The sequence below is a fragment of the Mus musculus genome, chromosome 19 (genome assembly GCF_000001635.26).
Source record: "Mus musculus strain C57BL/6J chromosome 19, GRCm38.p6 C57BL/6J".
Taxonomy (NCBI): Eukaryota; Metazoa; Chordata; class Mammalia; order Rodentia; family Muridae; genus Mus; species Mus musculus.
In genome coordinates, this window is record NC_000085.6 from 39,766,566 (window position 1) to 39,794,134 (window position 27,569).

The window sequence follows — 27,569 nt, forward strand, 5'->3', positions numbered from 1 at the left end:
AGAAAGAATAGAGAAGCTTAGAGAGAAGATAAAAAACATGGGAGCAAAGAATTTACTTAGGTTTAAGATGAAAGACAACTATAAAATGCTTTTACATTTTAAACAGCTTTAAAATGTTTTGATTTTTTATCTAGGTAACAACAAAGCAGTAGCGGCTTCACCCTGACAGTGTATTCCACCCTTGTTTCTGTAGAGTGTGAAGCTACCCCTAGAAACAGATTATCTGATTCAAATGTCAATCCTTCCAGTAACTTCAGGTGATGCCTATCTAAAGAGATTTCTCATATCATCCTCACCAATAAATTCTTTCCCATATGTACTTACAGAGGAAGATACAAGCTCTCTCTCTCTCTCTCTCTCTCTCTCTCTCTCTCTCTCTCTCTCTCTCAATGTGTGTGTGTGTTTCTGTGTGTGTGTGTGTAAAGGTGTAAGGCTTATGTGGAGGTCAGAGCTCAATTTTTGGTTTTGTCCCTTAGGAACTCCCAAAATAGGTTTAGAAACAGGATATCATAGTTGAATCCTTTAATTTGCAATGATTTTATCCTTCAGGATTTTTTACATTGACTTCAGAAACTATATAATAGAGAACTGTTAGCCTTGGGCAATTAGAGAACAGAAGCTGGGATAAGAAGGAATATAGATGGAATTTCTGGGACTGGGTTAAATGAGGGCTTCCGTGGGTGATTGAGAAAAACAGCATAGCAGAAGCTTTCATCATCTTCACTTCTATTTTATCATCTTCATTCCACAGGGATAAAGCACATCTGGAAATTGGGAGGAATTTTAGAAAATCCAGAATGTTTGGGGGTCATATCGATGTCCTTTGGATCAACCAGAGGTTTCAGTTTGAAATTCTGTAAAATGGTGGTCAGGAATAGAAACAGCTCCATGCGGGCAAGGCTCTCTCCCACACAAATCCGTTTTCCTATGGGAAATAAAGATTGAAAGAAGGTAACTATGCCATGTAAATAAGTGAGTTTAAGAGGCACTGTGTTTGTAAATAGCATAAGAGAATAAAATTGAATGAGTTATTGGATGAGTGTTTAGATGTATTGATAGTTGAATGGATATCCAGTTAAGCAAAGACACAAAGATGAGACATATTTTCCCTACTAACATATGATGTTAAGAAATATATTGTGGCTTCAGGTTTCCACCCATGTCTGGAAGCTGACCGTAAGCCATAGCTCTTCCCAACTCAATCCTGACTGGTGATAAATTGTCCCCCAAGAGTGCTGACACACCTAAGCTCACAGGTGAGACCACCACTACTGTCTCAATACCTGGTCCAAGTGGCACCTGCCAAGGGCCCAACAAAGCCTGATTATATCTGTCCCCAGGACCTGCCCCTGTGAAACAGCACACCACACCTAATCCCACCTAGTGATAACATGCCCACATGAGGGTTGACACACCTAAGATCACAAAATCACAGGCTCACAAAAGGAAGCTCCAGTCAGCAGCAAGACCTGTTAACACTAGAGATGAACAAATAGTGAGAAACAAGTGCAAGAACATAAGCAATACGCACAGAAACCAAGACTACTTAGCAGCCATAAAACCCAGTTCATCCAACACAGCAAGCCCTGGATACTCCAACACACCTTAACACTAAGATTCTGATCTAAAATCAAAACTCATGATGATGATAGGGGACTTTAAGAAGGATGTAAATAACTCCCTTAAAGAAATACAGGAGTACACAGGTAAAAGATAGGAGCCCTTAAAGAGAAAACTAGTGAATCTATTAATGAGATATAGGAAAACAAAAGCAAACAGGAAAAAAAAAATTGAAAAAAAATCCATGATCTAAAAATGGAAATAGAAACAATAAAGAAACCAAAAAAGAGGCAACCCTGGAGATAGGAAACCTAGGAAAGAAATCAGGAGTTACAAATGCAAGCATCACCTACAGAATACAGGAGATAGGAGAATCTAAGGTGTAGAAAATACCAAAGAACACATTGACACAACACTCAAAGAAAAAGCAAAATTCACAAAGCTCCTAACCCTAAACATCCAGGAAATCCAGGACATCATGAGAAGACCAAACCTAAAAATAATAGATACAGAAGAGAATGAAGATTCCCACTTTAAAGGGTCCGTAAATATCTTCAACAAAGTTATAGAAGAAACTTCCCTGATGAAAAGATAGAGGTGCCCATGAACATAAAGGAAGCCTACAAAACACCATATAAAATTGACAAGAAAAAAATTCCTCCCATTACATAATAATCAAAACAACTAATATACTAAAGAAAGAAAAATATTAACAATGATAATGGAAAATGGTCAAATAACATATAAGGGCTGACCCATCAGAATTAAACAATCCATCCCAACTGAGCCTCTAAAAGCTAGAAGATCCTGTGGAAATGTCATGCAGATATTAAGAGAATAAAAAAAAAAATCCAAGGCTAATATACCCAGCAGAACTCTCAATTACCATAGATGAAGAAAGCAAGATATTTTATGAAAAAAAAACAAATTTAAACATTATTGTTCTACAAATCCAAACCTATAATAAATAATAGTTGAAAAACACTATCACAAAGAGGTATACTACACACAAGAAAAAAAATTAATATACTTGAAACAAACCCAAAAAAGATAGCCACACAAACATAATTCTATGTCTAGCAACAAAAATAATAGGAAACAGCAGTCACTGGTCCCTAATAACTCTAAATATCAATGGACTCCAATCCCCAATAAAAAGACTTAGACTAACAGAACATATACATAAACAGGACCCAGCATTCTGATGCACACAGGAAACATACCTCAGTGACAAAGACAGACACTCCTCAGATTAAAGGGCTAGAAAAACATTTTTTCAAGAATATGTTCACAAGAAAGAAGCTGGAGTATCCATTCAAATATCATATAAAATCTACTTTCAATGAAGTTATCATAAAAGATGAGGAAGGATACTCCATACTCCTCAAAGGAAAAATCAATCAAGATGAACACTCAATTCTGAATGTCAATGCTCCAAATGCAAGGATATCTACATTTGTAAAAGAAAAGTTACTAAAGCTCAAAGCAAAACATTGAACCTTGCAAAATAATAATGGACAGATCATGGAAACAGAAACCAAAGAGAGACACAATAAAACTAACAGAAGCTCTGAACCAAAACAATTTAACAGATATCTGTAGAACATTTCACCCTAAAACAAAAGAATATACCTTCTTCTCAGTAATTCATGGTACCTTCTCCAAAATTGATCATATAATCCATTGCAAAACAGGACTCAAGATACAAGAAGATTGAAGTAATCCCATGCATTCTATTAGATGCTCACAGACTAAGTGTGGTCTTCAACAACAAAAAAAAACCCAGAAAACCCACATGGATATAGAAGCTGAACAACTCTCGACTCAATGATAACTTAGTCAGGGAAGAAATAAAGAATGAAATTAAAGATATTTTAGAATTTAACGAAAATAAAGACATAACATACCCAAACTTATGGGACACCATGAAAGCAATAAATACTAAGAGGAAAAATCATAGCTCTAAGTACCTCAATAAAGAACCTGGAGAGAGCAAATACTAGCCGCTTAACAGCACATCTGAAAGCTCTAGAACAAAAAGAAGCAAATTCACCCAAGAGGAAGAACGGACAGCAGGAAATATTCAAATTCAGGGCTGAAATCAGCAAAGTAGAAAAGAAGTGAACTATAGAAAGTATCAACAAAACTCTGGTTCTTTGAGAAAATAAACAAGATACATAAACCCTTATTCAGATTAACCAGAGGGCACAGAGATAGTGTGGTACTTTTATACAATGAAGTACTACTCAGCTATTAAAAACAATTACTTCATGAAATTCTTATGCAAATGGATGCAACTAGAAAATATCATTCTGAGTGAGGAAACTCAGTCAAAAAAATAACACACCTAGTATGTGCTCAATGATAAGGAGATACTATGCATAAAGCTCAGATTACACACCATACAACTCACAGACCATATGAAGCTCAAGAAGGAAAACATAAGTGTGAATGTTTAAATCCTACTTAGAAGGGGGAACAAAATAATCACAGGAGATAGACAGAGGGAGGGACATGGGAGGAAGAGAGTCAGTAAAGGGTAAAAGAGGGCAGAATGAGCTATAGGAGGAGTTGGGCTAGATATAAAGAGGGTAAGGAAATTGAACAGAGGTGTATACCAGTGGGGGAAATTGGGGGTAGCTACCAGAAAGACCCAGATGCCAGGAAAGCAAGAGTTTCCCAGGACCTAACTGAGGTGACATTAGCTGAAATACCCAACAAAGGGGAGAGAGAACCTGTAAAGACCATACCCAGAGATTAGACACTACCCTTTATATAAGATTAGGACCACCTACCATCTCAAAATTTTAACCCAGAATTGCTCCTGAGGAAAGGAAATATGGGGACAAAGAATGGAGCAGAGTTAGAAAGAAAGGCCATGCAGAGACTACCCTACCTGGGAATTCATCCCATATGCAGACACCAATCCCAGATAATATTGCTGATGGCAAAAGTGCATGTTGACATGAATCTGATATAGCTGTCTCCTGATTGGCTCTGCTAGAGTTTGACCAATACAGATGAAAAGAACTCTACCAGTTCCAATGAAAATTAAAGCCAATAATCCCAATATTATTCTTCAAAATAGAAACAAAACAACTTGCCTAATTCATGTTATGAGGTCACAATTATCCATACCCCTAAACCACCTAAAACCAAGTATGAAATAGAATTACAAAATAAATTGTCTTACAATCATAGATATAACAATTCTCAGTATGCATACTTGCTAACAAAATACTAGAATATTCAAAAAGATTATCAAGTAGGTTTCATCCCAGAGATGAAGAGATGGTTTGACATACATAAATCAATGTAATCCACAATATAAATATACAAAAAGATATGATCATCATAATCATCTCATTAGAAGAGGCTTTGCTGAAACACAGCATTCCTTCATTAGAAAAGTCCTGAAGAAGACTTGAAATAGAAGGAATGTTACTCCACATAATAAAAGTTATTTTAGATCAAACCCACAGGCCAAATCAAATTAAACAGAAAGTCTTAAAGCATTTTTGCCAAAAGGAGGAACATGAAAACAATGTCCACTATCTTCATATATATTTAATACAGTATTTGATTCTATGCAGGATCAATGAGACAATTGAAGGTGGTCAAAGCAATACAAGTAGGAAAGGAATATTTCAAAATATCCTTAATTGCAGATGATAAGATTGTATCCATAAACCCCTAAAATCTCTACTAGATAACTTCAACAACCGATATCACTATAAGAAAAGTACCAGTATTCAAGATTAACATGCAAAAGTCAAGATGTTTTCTATATTCAAATGACAACTGTACTGAGAGAAAAGTCAGAGCAACAAAATCTTTCGCAATATTAACAACAAAAAACATCTTAGGGTAACTCTGAACAAGTAAGTGAAAGACATAAAGACAAAAATTTAAGATATTGAAGAAATAAATTAAAGAATAAATTAGAAGATGGAAAAATCCCAATGTTCACAGATCAGCAGGATTAATAGAGTGAAAAATTGTTATCCTACCAAAAGCAATCTACAGATTAAAATTCCATAACAATGAGAATTTTCAGCTTTATATAAAAGAAACACAAGAAGCCGTGATCGCTGAAACAATCCTGAATGATAGAAAAATGGACGGGGGGGGGGGGGGGGGGATAAAAGTATCACTGAACTCAAATTGTACTACATTAATAAAGTCAGGATGGTATTGACACAAAATCAAACAGGCAGAAGGAGTCATGTTATGATTTGTTCTCAAAATCACTTGACAAATGAACATGAAGCCATGTCAACACTTTAGGTAAGGAGATGTGATATCGTTAAAAAGTATCCTCACTGGTGGAGCAACAGTGAGGTCCACGATCACAGCATAGTCTTCTGCCACAATCACAGGTTTTCCACAGTCTCATGGGGACTACAAAGTCTCTTACATCTGGAACTAGAAAGTATTGTCTATCTGTGTTTCAACTTTTATATAAATAAATGTGTATTACACTTGCATGTGTGGGTGAGTGAATGTCAAAGTTAGCTGGTTTTCGAGTTCAGAAGCTCCTCAAGGTCTCCTGGAAGAGTAAATACAAGTGGTTTTTAGCACCCAAGATAGGTGTGAGCCATTCAACTCAGGTATATGGCAAGAGCTGCATGTTCTCTTAATTGCTGAGCCATCTATCAAGCCCTTTATTGCTTTTGTAAGAATATCAAACATCAGCCAAGGTTCCAGCAATGACTGTGATTGTGCTCACAAAGCCTCAATCCTAACTGAGAGTTATGGGCAGCTGCAGGCTACTAAGAGATGGAAAGCCAATTTTATTTATCAATTAAACCATAGGTGGGTTACTTATTGTCCAGAGGTTGTCACTAAACAAATAAATGTATTACAGGACATAGTTCACACAATACCTTTTAAAAAGGTGTACAAGGGTGGAAAAAATTGTGCTGTAAATATGTTATGGACATGTGATGGTTATGTTGAAATATCAGGATAGTTTTGATCAAAGAACTTGTATACACGTATGAAACTAAAACAATAAAAATGAGATCTAAGAATATTATTCTCTTTTTCTCCTATGACTTATGTTCTTTGTGTCAGGTAGAAATGTCTCAATTACAAAGTTGAATCACTTTTGCATTTTAAATTTGAGATATTGGAGAGCAAACACTGTGGAGAATTCTATCCAGCAGCACACTTGTTCAGTGATATGTAAATCTATCCAAATGCAAGTCCAGTTATATCAGCCTCTTTGCTCATATACTTCTATATGGACTTATGCCTGTTGGAGAATTTCTGGTGTTTTTATTTTACATTTTAACTTTTAATTTTTTAATATTTACTGTATACCTGAGCCTGGAGGAGAGTGATATAACAAAGGCAAACGTTCAAAGTATGGCTTAGTCTTTATCTCAATGGTGAATAATCAAAGGCTAACTACCATTTATTCTCTAGGGTAATGTCTTTTGCATTCCCAAGATATACATAAAAGAAAATTTCAAGTGTGTAAGCACTAGGATTGCTAGGAAGGCATGAACACAGTGAATCCTTAACATTTGATTCTGGCAAGAAAATGTGTCATCATTACCAAGGACAGTGCATGGGCACTGGGATTGAAGCTGCAGATCATGCACAAATTGCAAGTCTACCAGCAATTGGGAGCCACTGGATAAGTCCCACAGATCCTCATGTCACTGGAGCCTTGGGAATGACTTTCTATTACCTGCTGAGAAAGGCACGAAGTAGTCACTTTTCTTAAAGTTTCCATTGTCATCTAGAAAGTGGCCAGGGTCAAACACCTCTGGGTTGGGGAACTCCGTGCTGTCATGCAGCACTGATGTCAGTGATGTCATTACCTGTGTTCCCTGCAAACAACATACAACAAAGAAAGAAATATATAAATGTCTCAGGATGCTGAACATTGTTCTCCTCCTCCGTAGAGGAAGTACAAAGAATGGTAGGGACATTTCAACCCACAAATCATGGAAGGAGCAGGAGGAGTCTGGCATTGGCTAGAGTGTGAGTAGGGAGGCTTCAGTGATATTTGAAGTCAGCATTGGGTGTTTGGTGCTAATGCTGATTAATCTGTACTCTTTCCTGCAGGTTTGTCTCATCACCTGCCGCTCTAGTTTTTCAACTGCTTTTTGTAAGTCACATGGGTCATGGTTTCAAATGGAGAATTGTTTCCTATGTGAAGCAAACAGGAAGTCATTCATGCTGGTAAACAAGCAAGGTCTTCTAGAAAGACAATTTTTACTTATTTTTTCTCATGAATATAATTTAGGTCTTACATGCCATGAATAGAAAAGCTTGCTCACACACACAGAGTTTATGTATATAAAGACTCATGCAAATATACAAATAGAAGGGAGATTGTCGAAGGAAAGGAATTAATCATGTAGGATAGGAACCAGTAGAAATCCTTTTCCATTTTTTATTTGTATTTATTCTTCTCTCATACAATTCATCCTGACAGGGTCTTCTCCTCCGTCCTCCCTTCCCTCTACCAAAAACAATTCATGAAGTCATATTTTTCAATCAGGAGTGATTTCTTCAGTTTTTATGACTTTGTGGGCTTTCTAATGTTTGTGATATTGTTGAAATGAAGCTTTAATCTGTAGTGGTCTTTGTCAATTTAAAATATTTGGTACCTTTTGACACTTGCTGTATGAACTAGTATGTGCTTAATTTTGGAGAAATTTCTATGGGGTGTTGAGAAGAATGCATACTCATTAATGGGGTAAATGTTCTGCAGATATCTGTCAAGATTGTTTATTTTATAACATCTCTTAGCTCCGGTATTTCTTATTTAGTTTTCGTCTACATAGCCTATTAGTTCAGAGAAGCTGGATATTAAAGTCTCCTATTATCAATGTGTGAGTGTCAACATGTTATTTAAACTTTAGTAGTTTTCTTTTACAAAAAAATGCACTTGTATTTGGGGCATAATAGTTAAGAAATAAAATATTATCTTGATCTTAAATGAATATTATGTGTCTTTATTCATTCCCACTGGAAGTCTATTTGTTAGCTATTAGAAACTCTGTATCAGATTGCTTCTTAGTTCCCTTTACTTGGAAAATACTTTTACAAACATTTATTCTGAAGCAATGCCTGTCTTTGATGATGAAGTGTGTTGATTTTATGTCCTTGCAGAAAGATAGAGCCTGTTTTTTTCATTCATTCTGTTACTCTAAGTCTTTGGAGGAAGGGTTGAATCCTTTAATATTGAGTGATATCACTGACTAATGATTCCCCTGGACCTCTCGACTCTAGCTGCATATGTATCAGAAGATGGTCTAGTCCGCCATCACTGGAAAGAGAGGCCCATTGGGCTTGCAAACTTTATATGCCCCAGTACAGGAGAACGCCAGGGCCAAAAAGTGGGAGTGGGTGGGTAGGGTAGTGGGAGGGAGGGTATGGGGGACTTTTGGGATAGCACTGGAAATGTAAATGAGAAAAATACCTAATAAAAATATTTTTTAAAAGTTTTGTTATTTTATTGTTTTGGGTGGTGGTGTTCATGCTGTGTGGGTGTAATGGGTGGTGGGGGTCTTTCCTTATTTTGGTTTTGCTGCTGTGAAATATTTTCGGTTTTCATGGGTATAGTTAACCTTCTTAGGCTGGAGTTTTCTATCTAGTATCATCTGTAAGACTGGATTTGTACATAGTGTTTGAGTAAAACTTTATCATAGAATATATTGTTTTATTTATGGTGACTGAAAGATTTCCTAAATCTAAAAATTTTGACTGACATCTTTCATCTCTTAGGATTTGCAGTACATCCACACAGCATCTTCTCCCTTTTGTAGGCCCCATTGAGAAATCAGGTATAATTATAATCTATTATTTATATGTTACTTGATTTCCCCTGTACCTCTTAATATTATTTCACTGTTCAGCATATTTAGTATTTCAATTCACATATTGAGGAAAAACTTTCATATCTGGTACAATATATTTCATGTCTGCTTCTTTCTTGTATTCTTCTAAGAATCTCTGTTTTAATTTAGGAAAAATTTCATCTGTGATTTAGGCAAAAGCATTTTGGGGACTCTTTACACTCATTTCTTCTTCTATTCCTATTATTATTTAGTCACTTAAATTTAGTCTTTTCATACTACTGCAGAGTTCCTTGATGTTTTGTTTTAGGATTTTTTATACTGAACCTTTTATTTGATTGATGTATACATTTTTTCTATTATATTGTCAATACCTGAAGTGCATTCTTTCCTCCTTGTTGGTGATGCTTGTGTCTCTGACTCCTGTTTACATAGCTAGATTTTACATTTTCAGAATTTTCTCTCATGTTTTCTTCATTGCTTATGTTTCCATTTACATCAGCTGTTTTTTCATTTGCTTGTTTTTATTTTTTGGGAGGTATTATTCTTGTCCTTTGTCACAGGTTATTTATTTCCTCCCACTTTTTGTTTGTCTTTTCCACAATTTCTTGAAGGAATTTACTCACTTCTTTAAGATCTTCTGACTTCCTCATAGTGTTGTGGATACTGAGGTCTTTTTCTTGTGATTTAACTGCACTAGAGTATTCCAAGCTTTCTGCAGTAGCCTAGTGCTGGTCTAATAGTGAAATAATGCTTTGGCTATTGATTTTGTTCTTATCCTGGCATCTAGGCACATGGATTTGGTACGATTATATATTTAGGTGCTATTTTTCAGGTTTAATGTGATTATATACCTAGGTGCTTGTTTTTCTAAAAACTTAGATCCATGGAATTATTCTAATATAGAGTTATGCCATTATCCTATAACAGAAATAATATGATTATTATTATATGCTAATTGTTTTTTCCTTTGACTACAACTTAATCTAATAAAATCATTTTCCAAATCATCTAAAGTCTTGGAAATTGACAGAGAAATGTTACAGTTATATTAACCATGAGTGACAAGAATATGCCGATATATCAGTTGTTCCTATTCATTCAGTCTTCTTTACCTCATAAGATTTATGACAAACTCATTATTTCTCTAGATACTCCATGAATTAGTAGTAGTATAATTTACATTTTAAGTTTCTGAAGTTCTTTCTATTTTTTGATTGCACACATATTCCAAATGTCCTGAATTACTTCTATAAAAATCTTATTTTAATGAATTTACAAATTAATAGCTGTACAAATTACTGGTTTTTGAAATTCATCAATAATATTTTAATGGATCAATAATAACTTAAATGGTAATGAAATAAAAATAAATGGAAAAAGTATAGATAAAATGTTAACCAGAAGCCACCTTGAATTCTGCATATATTTTCAAAGAAAGCATCAATAATTAGTAAAATATATGAGGACATGTAAATTAAAAATCACATAATAATTCATTTCTATACACCATATTTAAAAATAATAAGAAAAGAATATTCATTGCTCAGTAAAACTCAAAATCTAGATACAAGCTGTATCATTGAAAGAAAATTAATATGACTAAAATAAACCAAACAAGTCAAAGCATAATATGACCTTTCATAAGTTGAAGAATTAAGCATATAAAATACTTCTAGTTATTTGTAGATTTTCCTCTCAATAATAAAAATTCCAAAACGTATTGGTTGAATTCAACTCAAATTGAAAAATATATATGAGAATATAAACAACCAATCTTTATTCAAATGATCTGTGGAAGACAAAGCAAATGTCATATTGCTGCTACCATGTCCCTGCCTCATTATAGCTTCTTTCTCAGTTGTGAGCCTGCATAAAAAATGGAAAGTAAGTGTGATGGAGAGGACAGGAATCACACTGAATCAGGGAACATCAAGAGCACAAAAGTGTAACAGGGAGAAACAAGCTTACCTTGGGGATGAAGTAGTTTCTGAACTTAGTGTCACAGGTTACTTCATGCACCACACCATTTGGGCCAAGGTCAATGTACCGCTGGACCTCATGCACCATGGCATTTGTGTAAGGCATGTGGTTCCTGTCCTGCATACAGGGGCTGCGGTGTCTCCCAATCACATTGTCAATCTCTTCCTGGACTTTAGCTGGATACAAGGAATGACAAATATTGGAATGGGAAAAATGTAGCCCGTATCTCCCATAAATGCACAGCTACCTAGGCCATGAAGAAAGTGGCCCAGAAACATTTTGAACATACATTTTATGCTGAGGAATAAACTTAGATACATAGAATTATTCTAATATAGTTTAATACCATCATTCTACAACATAACTAATATGATTCATTATTAAATGCTAACTGTTTTTATCCAGAGTATCAAATAATATGAGATAAAATAATTATTGATAACAATAAAACAGAGTACAATTAAGTTTGCAATATTGACATTAATAAAAGATATCAGAAATAGGTTATTATAATGGTGAATATATGTAGTACTGATTTTTAAATTATGCATCTGAAGGTCTTTTTGCCATTTTATTCTCCTTATCTTAACTATCAGTGGTCAGGTTCATCACCAACAGCTACTTAGAAATATATTTGTATTTTAAACAATAACTGTTTTATGTACTCAATCATATACAATATTTATTGAGATATTGGTAGCAGAAAAGAACATATCAGTTATATCTATATTCTATTTACAAATACGAGTAGATGATGAATACACATACATACCATATACATGTGAATGCCCACACACATCATTCATAGATTACCATACTTGGTAATATAGACAAATTGTGGAAAGAGATATATAAATATGATTCCCTGTCTCCAATATAAGAGTTTGTCTAAATTATTGATATACTTTTTCATTGTGCATACTGTTCACTTTAGTTTTTAATTGTCTCTTTCATGATTTATACTTATTTACAAGTATTTCAGTAGATGTTTCAGCTCCTACAATAAATGTGCACTGAATGAAGACATGAGAAGACACAGTGCATCTGTGTTTTCCCTCATGCTCTGTTCGTTCCTGAAGCATCTCCCAAGTCAATACCAAATCTGAGGCTTTCTAATTCTAGTACCCAGCACACTCTGTCAAAATTGTAGACTTGGCTCATAGGCTATAAAGGTATCTGGAGTAAATCGCTTCATGGAAAGTTACTTTAGACAATTGAATGGAAAACCTCTTACAGGGTTTCATAAAGAAAGCAGAATAGGGAGCAAAATTTACAATTGAAGATCTATCTTTACATTTTTCTTTTTCTACGCATTAGATAATCACCAGCTACTCTTGAGAAAGCTGGTGCAGTGGCACTATTTTCATGCATATTGGGAATAAACCTGAAAATCTTTGTGCTTTCATTCCATCCTTTACTTCCTGGTCTTTATATTGTTATTTCTGATGGCTATTTGGAAAATATGTCTTTGCAAAACACAGAGATGTTTATAGTACAATACAATCTGGGTGGTAGATTCAGTTGTTGATACTCATGAAAGAGCTCTGAGACTATTCAACATTGCCAGTTTTCTCCTTTCATCCTCTTCATTATTCTTCCTGTATCAACCATTCAATGTTCTTTATACATGGATTTCTTTTAATTTTAAAAGAAATTCTAAGATTTATGTGTTGGAAACTCTCACCAGAGGGGGAAGTAATTAAGAGAAGAGTGGGCAGAGCAGCCTCTGGTTCCCAACCTCATTTTCTATTTAAAATGATTAGATACAAAGAGGGACCCTTAGGGACACAGGAGAGGAAAAGTATGTATTTGCTATTCTATAGCAATTCTTCAAGCATATAATCCCTAATCATCTTACAGGATCTTGCCACTGCCCCGTGACGATCGTATTATTCTTGTATTATGAAGGATTCTGTTGTTTACTGTTGTCTTTATTTGCTAGTCTAAGTAAACAAATTCTGTCTTATAATTCTGCTATTGTCATCTCCGCGGATATTGACAACTGATGGAAGGCATGTTTCATTAATGTGAAACACCTGGTTCTATTTAAAAATAAAATTTTACAATGATGTTATTTGTAACATGAAATTTTGGTATATTTGCAAAAAATATTGTTCATCCGACTTTTTTATTAAACAATTTCTTCATTTACATTTCAAATGCTATCCTCAAAGCCCCGTATACCGTCAGGCTGCCCTGCTCCCCAACACACACACTCCTGCTTCCTGACTCTGCAGTTCCCCTGTATTGGGACATATGATCTTTGCAATACCAAGGGCCTCTACTCCCATTGATGGCCGACTAGACCATCCTCTGCTACATATGCAACTAGAGACATAGCTCTGTGGGGTACTGATTAGTTCATATTATTGTTCTACCTATAGGGTTGCAGACCCCTTTAGATCCTTGGGGACTTTCTCTACCTCCTTCATTAGAGGCACCGTGTTCCATTCAATAGAAGACTATAGAAGACTAAGCATCCACTTCTCTTTCCCAGGCATTGGCATAAACTCACAACAGAAAGCTATGTCATGGTCCTGTTAGCAAAAAAAGTTCTTGCCTATACAATAGTGTCTGGGTTTGGTGGTTGTATATGGGATGGATCCCTGGTAGGGCAGTCTCTGGTTGGTCTTTCCTTCCATGTTAGTTTCAAACTTTGTCTCTGTAACTCCTCCATGGGTATTATGTTCCTCATTCAAAGAAGGAATAAAGTATCCAGATTTTGGTCTTTCTTCTTCTTCACTTTCATGTGTTTTCCAAATTGTATCTTGGATATCCTAAGCTTCTGGGCAATATCCACTTATCAGTGAGTACATAACCTGTGGTTTTTGTGACTGGGTTACCTCACTCAGAATGGTATCTTCCAGATGCATCCATCTGCCTAAGAATTTCATGAATTCATTGTTTTGTCTTGTTATGTTTTGTTTTGAAATTTACACAGAGAAAGCTTATTTTTTCTTCATTCTATTTCTTAATTAGATATTTTCTTCATTTACATTTCAAATGTTATCCCAGAAGTCCCCCATAGCCTCCCCCCTGGACTCCTCTACCCACCTACTCCCATTTCTTGGCCCTGGCATTCTCCTATACTAAGGCATATAAAGTTTGAAAGACCATGGGGACTCTCTTCCCAATGATGGCCAACTAGGCCATCTTCAGATACATATTCAGCTAGACACACGAACTCCAGGGGTACTGGTTAGTTTATATTGTTGTTTCACCTATAGGGTTGTAGACCCCTTTAGCTCCTTGGGTACTTTCTCTAGCTCCTCCATTGGGGGCCCTGTGTTCCATCCAATAGCTGACTGTGAGCTTCCATTTCTGTGTTTGCCAGGCCCTGGCATAGCCTCAAAAGAGACAACTATATCAGTGTCCTTTCAGCAAAATCTTGCTGGAGTATGCAATTGTGTCAGTGTATGGAGGCTGATTATGGGATGGATCCCCGGGCATGGCAGTCTCTAGATGGTCCATCCTTTCGTCTAAGCTCCAAACTTTGTATCTGTAACTCCTTCCATGGGTGTTTTGTTCCCAATTCTAAGAAGGGGCAAAGTGTCTACACTTTGGTCTTCCTTCTTCTTGAGTTTCATGTGTTTTGCAAATTGCATCTTGTATCTTGGGTAGTCTAAGTTTCTGGACTAATATCCACTTATCAGTGACTACATATCATGTGAGTTCTTTAGTGATTGGGTTACCTCAGTCAGGATGATGTCCTCCAGGTCCATCCATTTGCCTAGGAATTTCATAAGTTTATTCTTTTTCATAGCTGAGTAGTACTCCATTTTGTAAATGTACAACTATTTCTGTATCCATTCCTCTGTTAAGGGAAATCTGGGTACTGTCCACGTTTCGCATCTTATAAATAAGGCTGCTATGAACATAGTGGAGCATGTGTCCTTATTACCACTTGGAACTTCTTTTGGGTAGATGCCCAGGAGAAGTATTGCCGGATCTGCCAGTAGTAATATGTCCAGTTTTCAGAGGAACTGCCAGACTGATTTCCAGAGTGGTTGTAAAAGCTTACAATCCCACCAACAATGGAGAAGTGTCTCTCTTTCTCTACATCCTCGCCAGCATCGGGTATCGACTGAACTTTTCATCTTAGCCATTCTGGCTGGTGTGAGGTGGAATATCAGGGTTGTTTTGATTTGCATTTCCCTGAAGATTAAGGATGTTGAACATTTTTTCAGGTGCTTCTCAACCATTCGGTATTCCTCAGGTGAGAATTCTTTGTTTAGCTCTGTCCCCCATTTTAAATAGGGTTATTTGATTATCCGGAGTCCATCTTCAGGAGTTCTTTATATACATTGGATATTACTCCCTTTTCAGATTTCAGATTGGTAAACATACTTTTGCACTCTGACAGTGGCCTTCTTATCTTATTGACAGTGTCTTTTGCCTTACAAGAGCTTTGCAATTTTATGAGGTCCCAAATCTCGATCTTACAGTACAAGCCACTGCTGTTCTGTTCAGGAATTTTTCCCCTGTGCCCATATCTTCAAGGCTTTTCTCCACTTTCTTCTCTAAAATTTTTAGTGACTCTGCTTTTATGTGGAGTTCATTGATCCATGAAGACTTCACCCGGCATCCCTGGAATGAAGCTTACTTGATCATGATGGATGATTATTTTGATGTGTTCTTACATTCAGTTAGCAAGAATTTTATTGAGTAATTTTGTATCAATAATCATAAGGGAAATTGGTCTGAAGTTCTTTCTTTTTGTTGGGTATCTGTGTGATTTAGGTATCAGAGTAATTGTGGCTTCAAACAATGAATTTGGTAGAGTACCATCTGTTTCTATTTTGTGGAAAAGTTTGGGGAGAGCTGGAATTATGTCTTCTTTGAAGGACTGATAGAATTCTGCACTAAACCCATCTGGTCCTGGGCGTGTTTTTGGTTGGGAGACTATTACTGATTGCTTCTATTTCTTTAGGGGATATCGGACTGTTTTGGTCATTAATATGATCTAGATTTAACTTTGTTAACTGGAATCTCTCTAGATATTTGTACATTTCATCCAGGTTTTCCAGTTTTGTTGAATATACCCTTTTATAGTAGGATCTGATGGTGTTTTGGTTTTCCTCAAGTTCTGTTGTTATGTCTCCCTTTTCATTTCTGATTTCGTTAATTAGGATACTGTCCCTGTGCCCTCTAGTGAGTCTAGCTAAGGGTTTATCTATCTTGTGGATTTTCTCAAAGAACCAGCTCCTGGTTTGGTTGATTCTTTAAATAGTTCTTTTTGTTTCCACTTGGTTGATTTCAGCTGTAAGTTTGATTATTTCCTGCCATCTACTTCTCTTGGGTGAATTTGCTTCCTTTTGTTCTAGAGCTTTTAGGTGTGCTGTCAAGCTGCTAGAATATGCTCTCTCTAGCTTCTTTTTGGAGGCACTCAGACCTATGAGTTTTCCTCTTATGAGTGCTTTCAGTGTGTCTTATAAGTTTGGGTATGTTCTGGCTTCATTTTATTAAACTCTAAAAAGTCTTTAATTTCTTTCTTCATTTCTTCCTTCACCCAGGTATCATTGAGTAGAATGTTCTTCAGCTTCCACATGAATATTGACTTTCTATTATTTATGTTCTTATTAAAGATAAGCCTTAATCCATGGTGATCTGATAGATTGCTTGGGATAATGGGAATATTTTTGTATCTGTTGAGGTCTGTTTTGAGACCAATTAAATGTTCGATTTTGGAGAACGTTCCATGAAGTGCTGAGAAGAAGATATATCCTTTTGTTTTAGGATAAAATGTTCTGTAGATATCTGTTAAATCTATTCATTTCATAACTTCTGTTAGTTTCAATGTGTCTCTGTTCAGTTTCTGTATCCAGGATCTGTCCATTGATGGGAGTGGGGTGTTAAAGTCTCCCAATATTATTGTGTGAGGTACAATATGTGCTTTGAGCTTCCCTATAGTTTCTTTAATGATTGTGGCTGCCCTTGCATTTGGAAAATAGATATTCAGAATTGAGAGATCATCTTAGAAGATTTTAAGTTTGATGAGCATGAAGTGCCCCTCCTTGTCTTTTTTGATAACTTTGGGTTGGAAGTCAATTTTATTCAATATTAGAATGGTTACTCCAGCTTGTTTCTTCAGACCATTTGCTTGGAAAATTGTTTTCCAGCCTTTTACCCTGAGGTAGTGTCTGTCTTCTTCCCTTAGGAGGGCTTTTTGTAAGCAGAAAAAGGTTGGGTCCTGTTTATGTAACAGTCTGTTAGTCTATGTCTTTTTATTTGGGAATTGATCCAGTTGATATTAAGAGATATTAAGGAAAAGTAATTGTTGCTTTCTGTTATTTTCATTGTTATAGTTTGGATTCTGTTCTTGCAGATGTCTTCCTTTAGATTTATTAAAGGATGACTTTCTTGCTTTTTCTGGGGTGTAGTTTCAATCATTCTGTTGGTGTATTTCTATTATTATTCTCTGAAGGGCTGGATTCAAGGAAAGATATTGTGTGAATTTGGTTTTGTCATGGAATACATTGGTTTCTCCATCTATGGTAATTGAGAGTTTTGCTGGGTATAGTAGCCTGGACTGGCATTTGTGTTCTCTTAGGGTCTGTATAACATCTGTCCAGGATCTTCTGACTTTCATAGTCTCTGGTGAGAAATCTGGTGTAATTCTAATATGTCTGCTTTTATATGTTACTTGACATTTTCCCCTTACTGCTTTTAATATTCTATCTTTATTTAGGGCATTTGTTGTTCTGATAATTATGTGTCAGGAGGAATTTCTTTTCTTGTCCAGTCTATTTGGAGTTCTGTAGACTTATTGTATGTTCATGGGCATCTCTTTCTTTAGGTTAGGGAAGTTTTCTTCTATAATTTTGATGAAGATATTTGCTGGCCCTTTAAGTTGATAATCTTCATTTTCATCTACTCCAATTATTGGTAGGTTTGGCTTTCTCATTATGTCCTGGATTTCCGGGGAGTTTTTGGCTTAGGATCTTTTTACATTTTACATTTTCTTTGATTGCTGTGTCTATGTTCTTTATGGAATCTCCTTCATCTGAAATTCTCTCTTCTATCTCTTGTATTTTGTTGCTGAGGCTCACATCTATGCTTCCTGATTTCTTTCCTAGGGTTTCTATCTCCAGAGTTGTCTCCCTTTGGGTTTTCATCGTTTCTACTTCCATTTTTAGATATTGGATGGTTTTGTTCAATTCCATCACCTGTTTGGCTATGTTTTCCTGTAATTCTTTAGGGATTTTTGTGTTTTCTTTTTAAAGTCTTCTACCTGCTTCACAGTGTTTTCCTGTAATTCCTTCAGAGATTTTTGTGCTTCCTCTTTAAAGGCTTCTAGTTGTTTATTAGTGTTCTCTTATATTTCTTTAAATGATTTATGTATGTCCTTCTTAAAATCCTCTACCAGCATCATGAGATATGATTTTAGATCCAAATCTTGCTTTTCGGGTGTGTTGGGGTATCCAGGGCTCACTGTGGTGTGTGTAAAGGTTTCTGATGATGCCCGGTGGTGTTGGTTTCTGTTTGTAAGATATTTTTCATTTGCCTTTCACCATCTGGTAATCTCTAGTGTTGGCTGTTCTAGCTGTCTCTGGCTGGAAGTTGTTCCTCCAGAGATTCTCTAGCTTCTGTCAGCACTCCTGTGAGAACAACTCCTCCTGTGTCCCAGTCACAGAACACTCTCTGCAGGCAAGCTCTCCTCTTTCAGGGAAGGTACACAAAATTCTGGAGCTCAGATCCACCTCCTGATTTCTAAGGTCAGAGCGCTCCCTGGAGGCCGACACTCCTTTGTCAGGGAATGTGTCCAATTGTCTGGGTTTCTGCTCTGTCTCCTAACTGAGGATGAAGGCCCAAATGGACCCTGTCCAAGAAGCTTTGTTGCTTCTGCTGCCCATGTGTTCTCCTGAATAGACTGGTCTCAGTGATCTCAAGTTTCTGGGTGTGCTAGGGCCTGCCTTTTTCCTTTGACCCTATTGCTGCTATCAGAGACCCTCTGGGTTTTTTGAACTGATGCTGTGTTCCACTCACCAGTGATCTCAAGATCCCGGGTATGCTAGAGTGCCTGCAGTGTGGAGACTCCTCTGGGGACCTTGGGGCCCTCTGCCGAGATTGCACCCAAGATGGCACAGGGGTGGCACGGACCAAAACGAACGCCAGCCACTGGCCAGGCAGGTGTTCTTTGTCCCTGTTCCTGCTAGCACAAAACCCTCTGGGTGTTTTGGAACAGATGTTGCATTCCACTCACCAGTGATCTCAAGAACCAGGGTGCTAGGGTGTCTGCAGTGTGCAGAGCCCTCTGGGGACCTTGGGAGCCTCCACTGAGATCATGCCCAAGATGGCATGGGCTCATCAGACATTCTACAGAACATGATAAAACTCTCTATCCTCTAAATTTGACACCATAACCTTGACATCAAGGGCAATCCAATTATAATGAAAAAAAAAATGTAAAATGCTTCACAGAATAAAAAAATTCCGAAGAAATTGCTTTAAATATTGGACCTTATTTTATGCTTTAGTGAGCTGAGTTTTCTTTTATGTACCCCAGAATTAGATTTGTCACAATGAAGAAAGCAACTGCAAGAATTCCTCTGCTATGAATTGGAGGAATTGGAGGAAGAAGCATTATGCAACCATGGCCCAATATATGCTCTAGATGCTTAGAACAGACCACCTGCCAGAGAACTCAAACAAAGTACTGGCCTTGATGGCTTTTCAACTGCTCAGGTATCTTCATTTACTTAGTCAACATTTTCATTAAAGCCAATGGGACAGAAAGTTGAATACTGACATTTTGAATAACAATGTGCAGGACACAATCTGCATTGTCCTAGCAACTTTTAGGAATGCTGTGCTTCATTACCTGTATTCTTACCTGTGATGTGTGTGTGCTTCATCAAGAGCAGGAGAGCAAATCTCATCGTTGAGCTTAAGGTCTCTGTCCCACCAAAAACCAGATCAGTCACCAATGTTGCCAGGTGTTCAATGGTATAGTCCATGTGCTCAATGCCATTTTTCTAAGAACAGTTTGATACCATTATCTGATAAATATTGTCTTTGCACAATCAATTATAATTGAATAGACAATTTTTGACAAATGTATATTGTTGATAACACAGAATCTAAAATGTTCATCAGTAGCAAAACTTTTATACCATTTCAGAGACTGTGGTGTAGATGGTCTAAACTTCATTTTCCACACTTATTTTCCCTGTTTGTCAAAATTGCATTCTGAAGATTATGAAGATGTGTGTGTGTGTGTACAATAGGTAATCAGTGTACAGAAAATATGAAAAAAGCTAATTTTGTTTGTTTTCTAGTCCTAAAACATGTAGTGTAGTCTTACCACATGTAAGAAAGATTTATGTTTCATCTCACCTGAACATAAAGAGACACATGTATTCAAAGAAAGCCTACACAGTAAACATTGTAAGAATATTGAAAGGCACTTGACTCTAAAGTTTTACATCTCCTTCACTATATCAATATTGGGTAACAATGAGTTTCTTTGTACCTGACTTCTATAGATCCTTTTTATTTTTAAGGCATCCATACCTAGACTTTCCCCTATTGGTTAGGAAGCACAATTTGATTTAGTACAAAGAGGAAAGTTGGAGCCATTATCTTAGCTGCTTCTAATCTGTATGAAATTTTCCCTTTAATTTGTTCTCAAAGTTTTTTATGGACAAACAATAGCTGCAGGCTCTGCACAAAGTTCAAATTTTATAAACAATGTGATGAATCACTCCTAGCAAGATTAGTTATGTTCACAGGCAGCACAACTAGGCTCCACTCTATATGAAAGGCAATTATCAATATGATCTTTATAAAATGTAAGAGTTGATAACTTATATGTTAAAAAAATTCTAAGTCACAAAGACAGAACCTGACACATTTGTGACCTGCAAAAGGTAAAGCAGAGAAGAAGAGGAATGCAGGTGACAGAGCTGCAAAGATGATATGCTACAAGATTGTCAACAAGGTTATAGCTTTAAATGTTGAGGCAGGAGCAGAAATAGAACATAATTATTTTCTAACATTTCAAATGTTATCCCCTTTCCTAGTTTCCTCTCCCAAAGTTCCCTATCTCCTTCCCCTCCTGTTCCTTCCTCCCCCTGTTCCCCAACTCACCCATTTCTGCCTCCTGGCCCTGGAATTCCCCTATAATGGGGCACAGAACCTTCATAAGACCAAGGGCCTCTATTCCTATTGATGGCTGACTAGGCTACCCTTTGCTACATATGCAGCTAGAGACATGAGACCCACCATAAGATTTCTTTGATTGAGTTGGCTGACAGGAGCCTGATACAGTGCTCTCTTGAAAGGCTCTACCAGTGCCTGGCAAATACAGAAGTGGATATGCACAGCCATTCATTGGACAGAGCAATGGGTTCACAATGAAGGAGCTAGAGAAAGTATGCAAGGAGCTGAAGGGGTTTGCAACCCCTTAGGAGGAACAACAATATGAAATAATAAATACCCCCTAGAACTCCCTGGGACTGAAGCACTTATTATTAATCATTTTATTTTTTTACATTTCATATTTTATCCCCTTTCCAGTTTCCCATCTGCCAATTTTCCATCCCATTCCCCTCTATTTTGTCCCAACTAGGGTGTACCCATCTATCCACTGACTCACACCTCACATCTTTGGACTCCCTCTTCTCTGAGAATCAAGTTTCCACAAGACAAAGACCCTCCTCTTCCACTGATGCCAGATGAGGCAGTCTTCAGGTACAAATGTAGTGGGACCCATGGACCAGCTCATGTATACTCTTTGGTTGATGATTTAGTCCCTGAGATTTTTAAGGGGTCCTGAGAATTGATACTGTTATTCTTCCAATGGGTTTGCAATCCCGTTCATCTCCTAAAGCTTTTGCCCTGACCCTTCCATTATGGTCCCCAGGCACAGTCCAATTGTTGGCTGTGAGCAACTGCATTGGCCTTAGTCAGGTGCTTGCAGAGCCTCTCAGAGGACAGGAATACAAGGTTCCAGTCTGTAAGCACATCATTTTTAGTTGAGGAAGGCTACTGATTTGTTTGAGGTAATTTTATATTCAGTCACTTTGTTGAAGTTACTTATCAGGTTTAGGAGTTCTGTGGTGGAATTTTATGGTCACTTAAGTATACTATCATATCATCTGCAAATAGCGATAGTTTGACTTCTTCCTTTCCACTTTGTATTCCTTTGACCTCCTTTGGTTGTCCAATTGCTCTGGTTAGGAAGTCGAGTACTATATTGAAGAGGTAGGGAGAGAGTAGGTAGGCCTCCAGAAACTGCCCCACTTGGGTATCCATCACATATACAGAAACCAAACCCAGATACTATTGTAGATGCCAAAAAGTACTTGCTCACAGGAGCCTGATATAGCTGTCTCCTGAGAGGCTCTGTCACAGCCTGAAAAATAGGCAGATGGAGGAGTTAGAGAAAGGACTTAAGGAGCTGAAGGGGTTTGCAACCTCATAGAAAGAGCAACAATATCAAACAACCAGACAACCCCATCTCTGCCAGAGCTCCCAAGTACTAAATCACCAACAAAGTATGTAGCAGAGGATGCCCCAGTCCGCCATCAGTGGGAGGATAGGCCCTCAGTATTGAGAAGATCATATGCCCCATTACAGGGGAATGCCAGGGACAGGAAGCAGGAGTGGGTGGGTTGGGGAGCAGGGCGGGAGGAGGGTATAGGAGGCTTTGGGTATACCATTTTAAATGTAAACAAAGAAAATATCTAATAAGAAATTGCCTTAATAAAAATAAAAATAAAAAAAAGAGTACATGTGGAGCAACCCAGGGCTCCAGCCACATGTGTAGCAGAAGATAGCCTTGTTTCAGGCATTAGTCTGCAGAGAGACCCTTACCCCTATGAAGTCTAGATGCCTTAGTGTAGGGGTTTGACAGGACAGTGAAGCATGTGTGGGTGGATAGGTGGGGAAGCACCCTCATAGAAGCAGTGCTACAGGAGATGGGATAGGGGTTTTTCTGGAGTAGAAACTGGAAAAGGATCTAACATTTGAAATGTAAATAAATAAAACATCCAATAAAATGATCATCATAATAATAAGTTTTCCTTGCTTTTTCTATGTCCTAAACTTGTGCTCTGCTCCTGCTCTCCTCCTGTTTTTGCTCTCTCCCCTTGCTCCCAAAGCTCTTGCTTTCAATTTGCTTTACTATGAATGCTTTAACTCCCCAGGCCTTTGCAATTTAATCTTCCCAGTCTTTTGTAACTTTTCTAGGAGAGTAGATCTCATGGTTATTCCAAGTACTCTAATGTTTTGTTTTTTTGTTTTTTTTTTTTTTTACAAAAGTTCACTAGATATTCAAACATAAATTTATATCATGAATTGAATAAGTTTACAAAAGTGAATTTTTAAAAGCATATCTATTAAAAGTGGTTATCTAATAAACATTCATTATCTTTCACAAGATGAATAGGTTCATTGAAAATTAAAATCCATAAATTTTGTGACTATGGTATTATTAAAGTTTTGTATAGATAAATCCAGCCAATTTTGTGTCTTCTGTCCTTGCACTTATAATAAATCCTTGCTTTTCTTTATTTCCTAATATCATTTTAGGAATACTTATAGAATCTTCATTAAGTATTAAGAAATTATCCCTTTGTATATAGTACCTCTATAAAAGAGTACAACTTTGTTGCTCTACAGAGGGGAGGATTAATACTTAGTTATATACATGAAAAGCAAATTAATATCAAAAAAATTTCCTCAAATGAAATCTTCTTACCCTAGCCTAAAGAACCAAAACCATCATAGGTTTACAGTTCATGGTAGAACAATCTTAGGAAGATTACATGCTAACTTTTAAGTTCTCCAAAATGGCTCCTGGAAATTTATAAAATATAGTGTTACTCAACTGTTCAAAATGACTAATAAAGTTTAAAAAATAATTGTGTGTAGAATACTTGAAAACTATATGTAAGATCACTGTAATATAATCATGCCCAATGATCAAATCAGGTTCATTACAGCGATGTAACACTTCTATCGAGATATAAATAGCTTTGATCTCCAACTTATGCAGACTTATGTGTAATGAAAACTGCCATACACATGGCATAAGAATTTAGAAATAAAAAGTAAAGGATCTTATTGCTATTAAAATATACACTATCTTTTGAAAACTTTAATTTTTTTCACAATAGCAAATATGAAATTACAGTTTGAAGGAGAAAGCTCATTATTGGAGATGTGTACACAGAAAAGAAAAACATACCATCAAGTAATGTCTGCACAGATATAAATAGGTAAATAACTAAGAGAGCTCTAAGGTAGAAATAATGCAAGGATATATGAATGATATGCAAGTGCATTGTACTTTCCATGCTTGTAAACTGAAGTTTGTTGTATCAAAAAAAAAGATAGTACAGAAAGAAGTTGGCAGGTGAAGGGTAATCTCTAAAGATTACCAGCTTGTCTGCTCCTCTGAATGCACCTTAGTTTGCAGGCCTCCCAGGAGTTCTACTGCACACAGGGCAGCCAATAGGGGATGGTCCCAAATAGCTGCAGCAGATGGAAATCTTGATGAGGTACAGTGGACTTGGGACTCATCACTCCTCACACCCCTGTTCCACTCCCCTTCAAGCCTGAACCTTCTACAGGAGCAGACTCTCAGCTTGCCTGCTCCTCTGAAGAAATCATTCTCAAGGCTTCCCAGGAATTCCACTGCTAGCAGGATAATAGACAACATAGCCTGAAGGCCAGATAAGAGTTCCACTGCATGCACAACAACAGACCACATAGACTGAAGGTCTCCCAAGAGAACAGGGCACAACAGCTGAACTGCTCTTTTGAGGACCCATCAGTCTGAAGGCATCCTAGGACATCTGCAGCCGCCAGGAAAACAAATCAGCAGCTTGAATGCCTCTTGAAGACACCACATTCTGAAGACCTCCCTGAAGAGCCACTGTAGCCAGGCCAACAGGTCAATGGCATACATTCCCCCTCTGAAGACCCCACAGTCCAAAAGCCTCACAGGAGGTCTGCTGCAGCCAGAGCCATAAGTCTGCCAGGAGACCTGCAGCAACCAAAGGACACAGGAGGCAGCCTCCAGACAGAGATATCCAGACCAGCTAACACCAGGAATAACAAGATGGTGAGAGTTAAGCACGAGACCATAAGCAGCAGAAGCCAATATCCTTTAGAACAATCTAAACCCACTTCTCCTACCATGGCAAATCCTGGATACACCAAAACACCTGATTATCAGGAAGCTGACCTAAAATCCTATATCATGAAGATAATATAGTCCTTTAAGGATGATGTAAATAACTCACAATACATGAAAACGTGTAACCAGGTAGAAGCACTTAAAGAGGAAACAAATAAATCCCTAAAAGAAAAAGAGGGAAACAAAATCAAACAGGTGAAAGAATTGAACAAAGTGGACAAAGACCTAAAAGTAAAAGTAAAAACAATTAAGAAAAAAATGGATGCAGCCCTGGAAGTGGAAAACCTAAGAAAGATTTTAGGAACTCAGATATAAACATCATCGACAGAACACAAGAGATAGAAGAGAGAATCTCACTCATAGAAGATACCTTAGAAGATATTGCCACAACAGTCAATGGAAATACAAATCATAAAATACTCATGAGCCAAAAAAGATCCAGGAAATCTAAGACACAAAGAAAGGACCAAACCTAAGTATAGTAAGAAGAGAGGACAGCAAAGATTCCCAGCTCAAAGGACCCACGCACTCATTTAACAAGATCATAGAAGAACACTTTCCCACCCTAAAGTAAGAGATAGCCATATATGTACAAAAAGCCTACAGAACACCAAATGGTTTGGAAAAGAAAAGAAAATATTTTCATTATATAGTAATCAAAACACTAAATGCACAGAACAAAGAAAGAATATTGAAAACTTCAAAAGAAAATGGTCAAGTAACATATAAAGGCAGACCTATGAGAATTACACCAGACTTCACAACAGAGAAAATAAAAGCCAAGAAAGCCTTGAAAGTAATTACACATATCCTAAGAGAACATGAATGCCATGAATATTATACCCAGAAACACTGTCAATCAACATCAATAGAGAAACCAAACTATTACAGGACAAAACAAAATTCAAGTAATATCTATCTACAAAATCACCCTGCAAGGATTCTAGAAGGAAAAATTCAAAGCAAGGAGGGTTCCTACACCAAAGATAAAAACAAGATATTAATCATCCCAATTAATTTTTACAAGAAAACCAAAATGAGAAAATCACTTATATATAAAACTATCTACAATAACAAACATACTAGGAATTAACAATCATCTTTCTTTATTCTCTCAGTATCAATGGATACAACTACCCTATAAAAAGATATGAACTAACAGACTAAATACCAGACAGTTTTAGTGCAGAATTCTATTTGACCTTCAAAGAAGACCTAATACCAACATCTCTCAAACTACTTTGTAAAATGGAAACAGAAGGAATACTACCCAATACATTTTATGAAGCCAGAGTTACACTGATAAGCAAACAACACAAAGACACGGACAAGAAAGAGAACTTCAGACCAATTTCCTTCATGAATATTGATGCAAAAGTACTCAATAAAATTCTTGTAAACTGAATCAAAGAACACAGCAAAATGATCATTCACCATGATCAAGTAGGTATCATTCCAAGGATGCAGGGATGGTTCAATATATGAAAATCCATCAACATAATCTACTATATAAACAAACTCAAAGGAAAAAACACACTATCTTCTTATTAGTTGCTAAAAAAGTCTTTGCAAAAAAAAATACAACAACAACAACAAAAACAACACCATCATGCTAAAAGTATTGCAGAGAATAGGAATTCAGTGTCCATACCTAAATATAAGTGCAATATAGGGCAAGCCAATACATACCATCGAACTGAAATGAGAAAACTTAAAACAATTCTACTAAAATCAAGGACAAGAAAAAGCCATCCACTCTCCCTCTATCTATTCAATATAATTCTTGATGTTCTAGCCAGAGAACTTAGAGAACAGAAGGAGGTCAAAGGGTTACAAATTGGAAAGGAGGAAGGCAAGATTTCACTATTTGAAGATAATATGATAGTATATTAAGTGACCTAAAAATGCCACAAGAGTACTCCTATAGCTGATAAATCACTTCAGCACAGAGGTTGGATACAAAATTAACTCAAACAAAAGAGTATCTTCCCTCTATTCAAAGGATAAACAGAATGAGAAAGAAATTACAGAAACAACACCCTTTACAATAGTCACAAATAGTA

The 27,569-nt window shown here is 36.7% G+C and overlaps 1 protein-coding gene across 1 annotated transcript in view; it reads right to left on the reverse strand.

Annotated features, from left to right (window-relative positions):
• Positions 1-507: 507 nt before the first annotated feature.
• Positions 508-27,569, reverse strand: part of Cyp2c40 (cytochrome P450, family 2, subfamily c, polypeptide 40) — a 45,742-nt gene continuing 18,680 nt past the window's right edge. Inside the window, exons 6-9 of the mRNA NM_010004.3 lie at positions 20,194-20,335; positions 11,349-11,536; positions 7,259-7,400; positions 508-925 (exon numbers count right to left, since the gene is read on the reverse strand). Of these exons, the coding sequence (NP_034134.3) occupies positions 741-925; positions 7,259-7,400; positions 11,349-11,536; positions 20,194-20,335 (657 nt within the window). The 3' untranslated portion in view covers positions 508-740. The remainder of the gene's footprint in view (positions 926-7,258; positions 7,401-11,348; positions 11,537-20,193; positions 20,336-27,569) is intronic.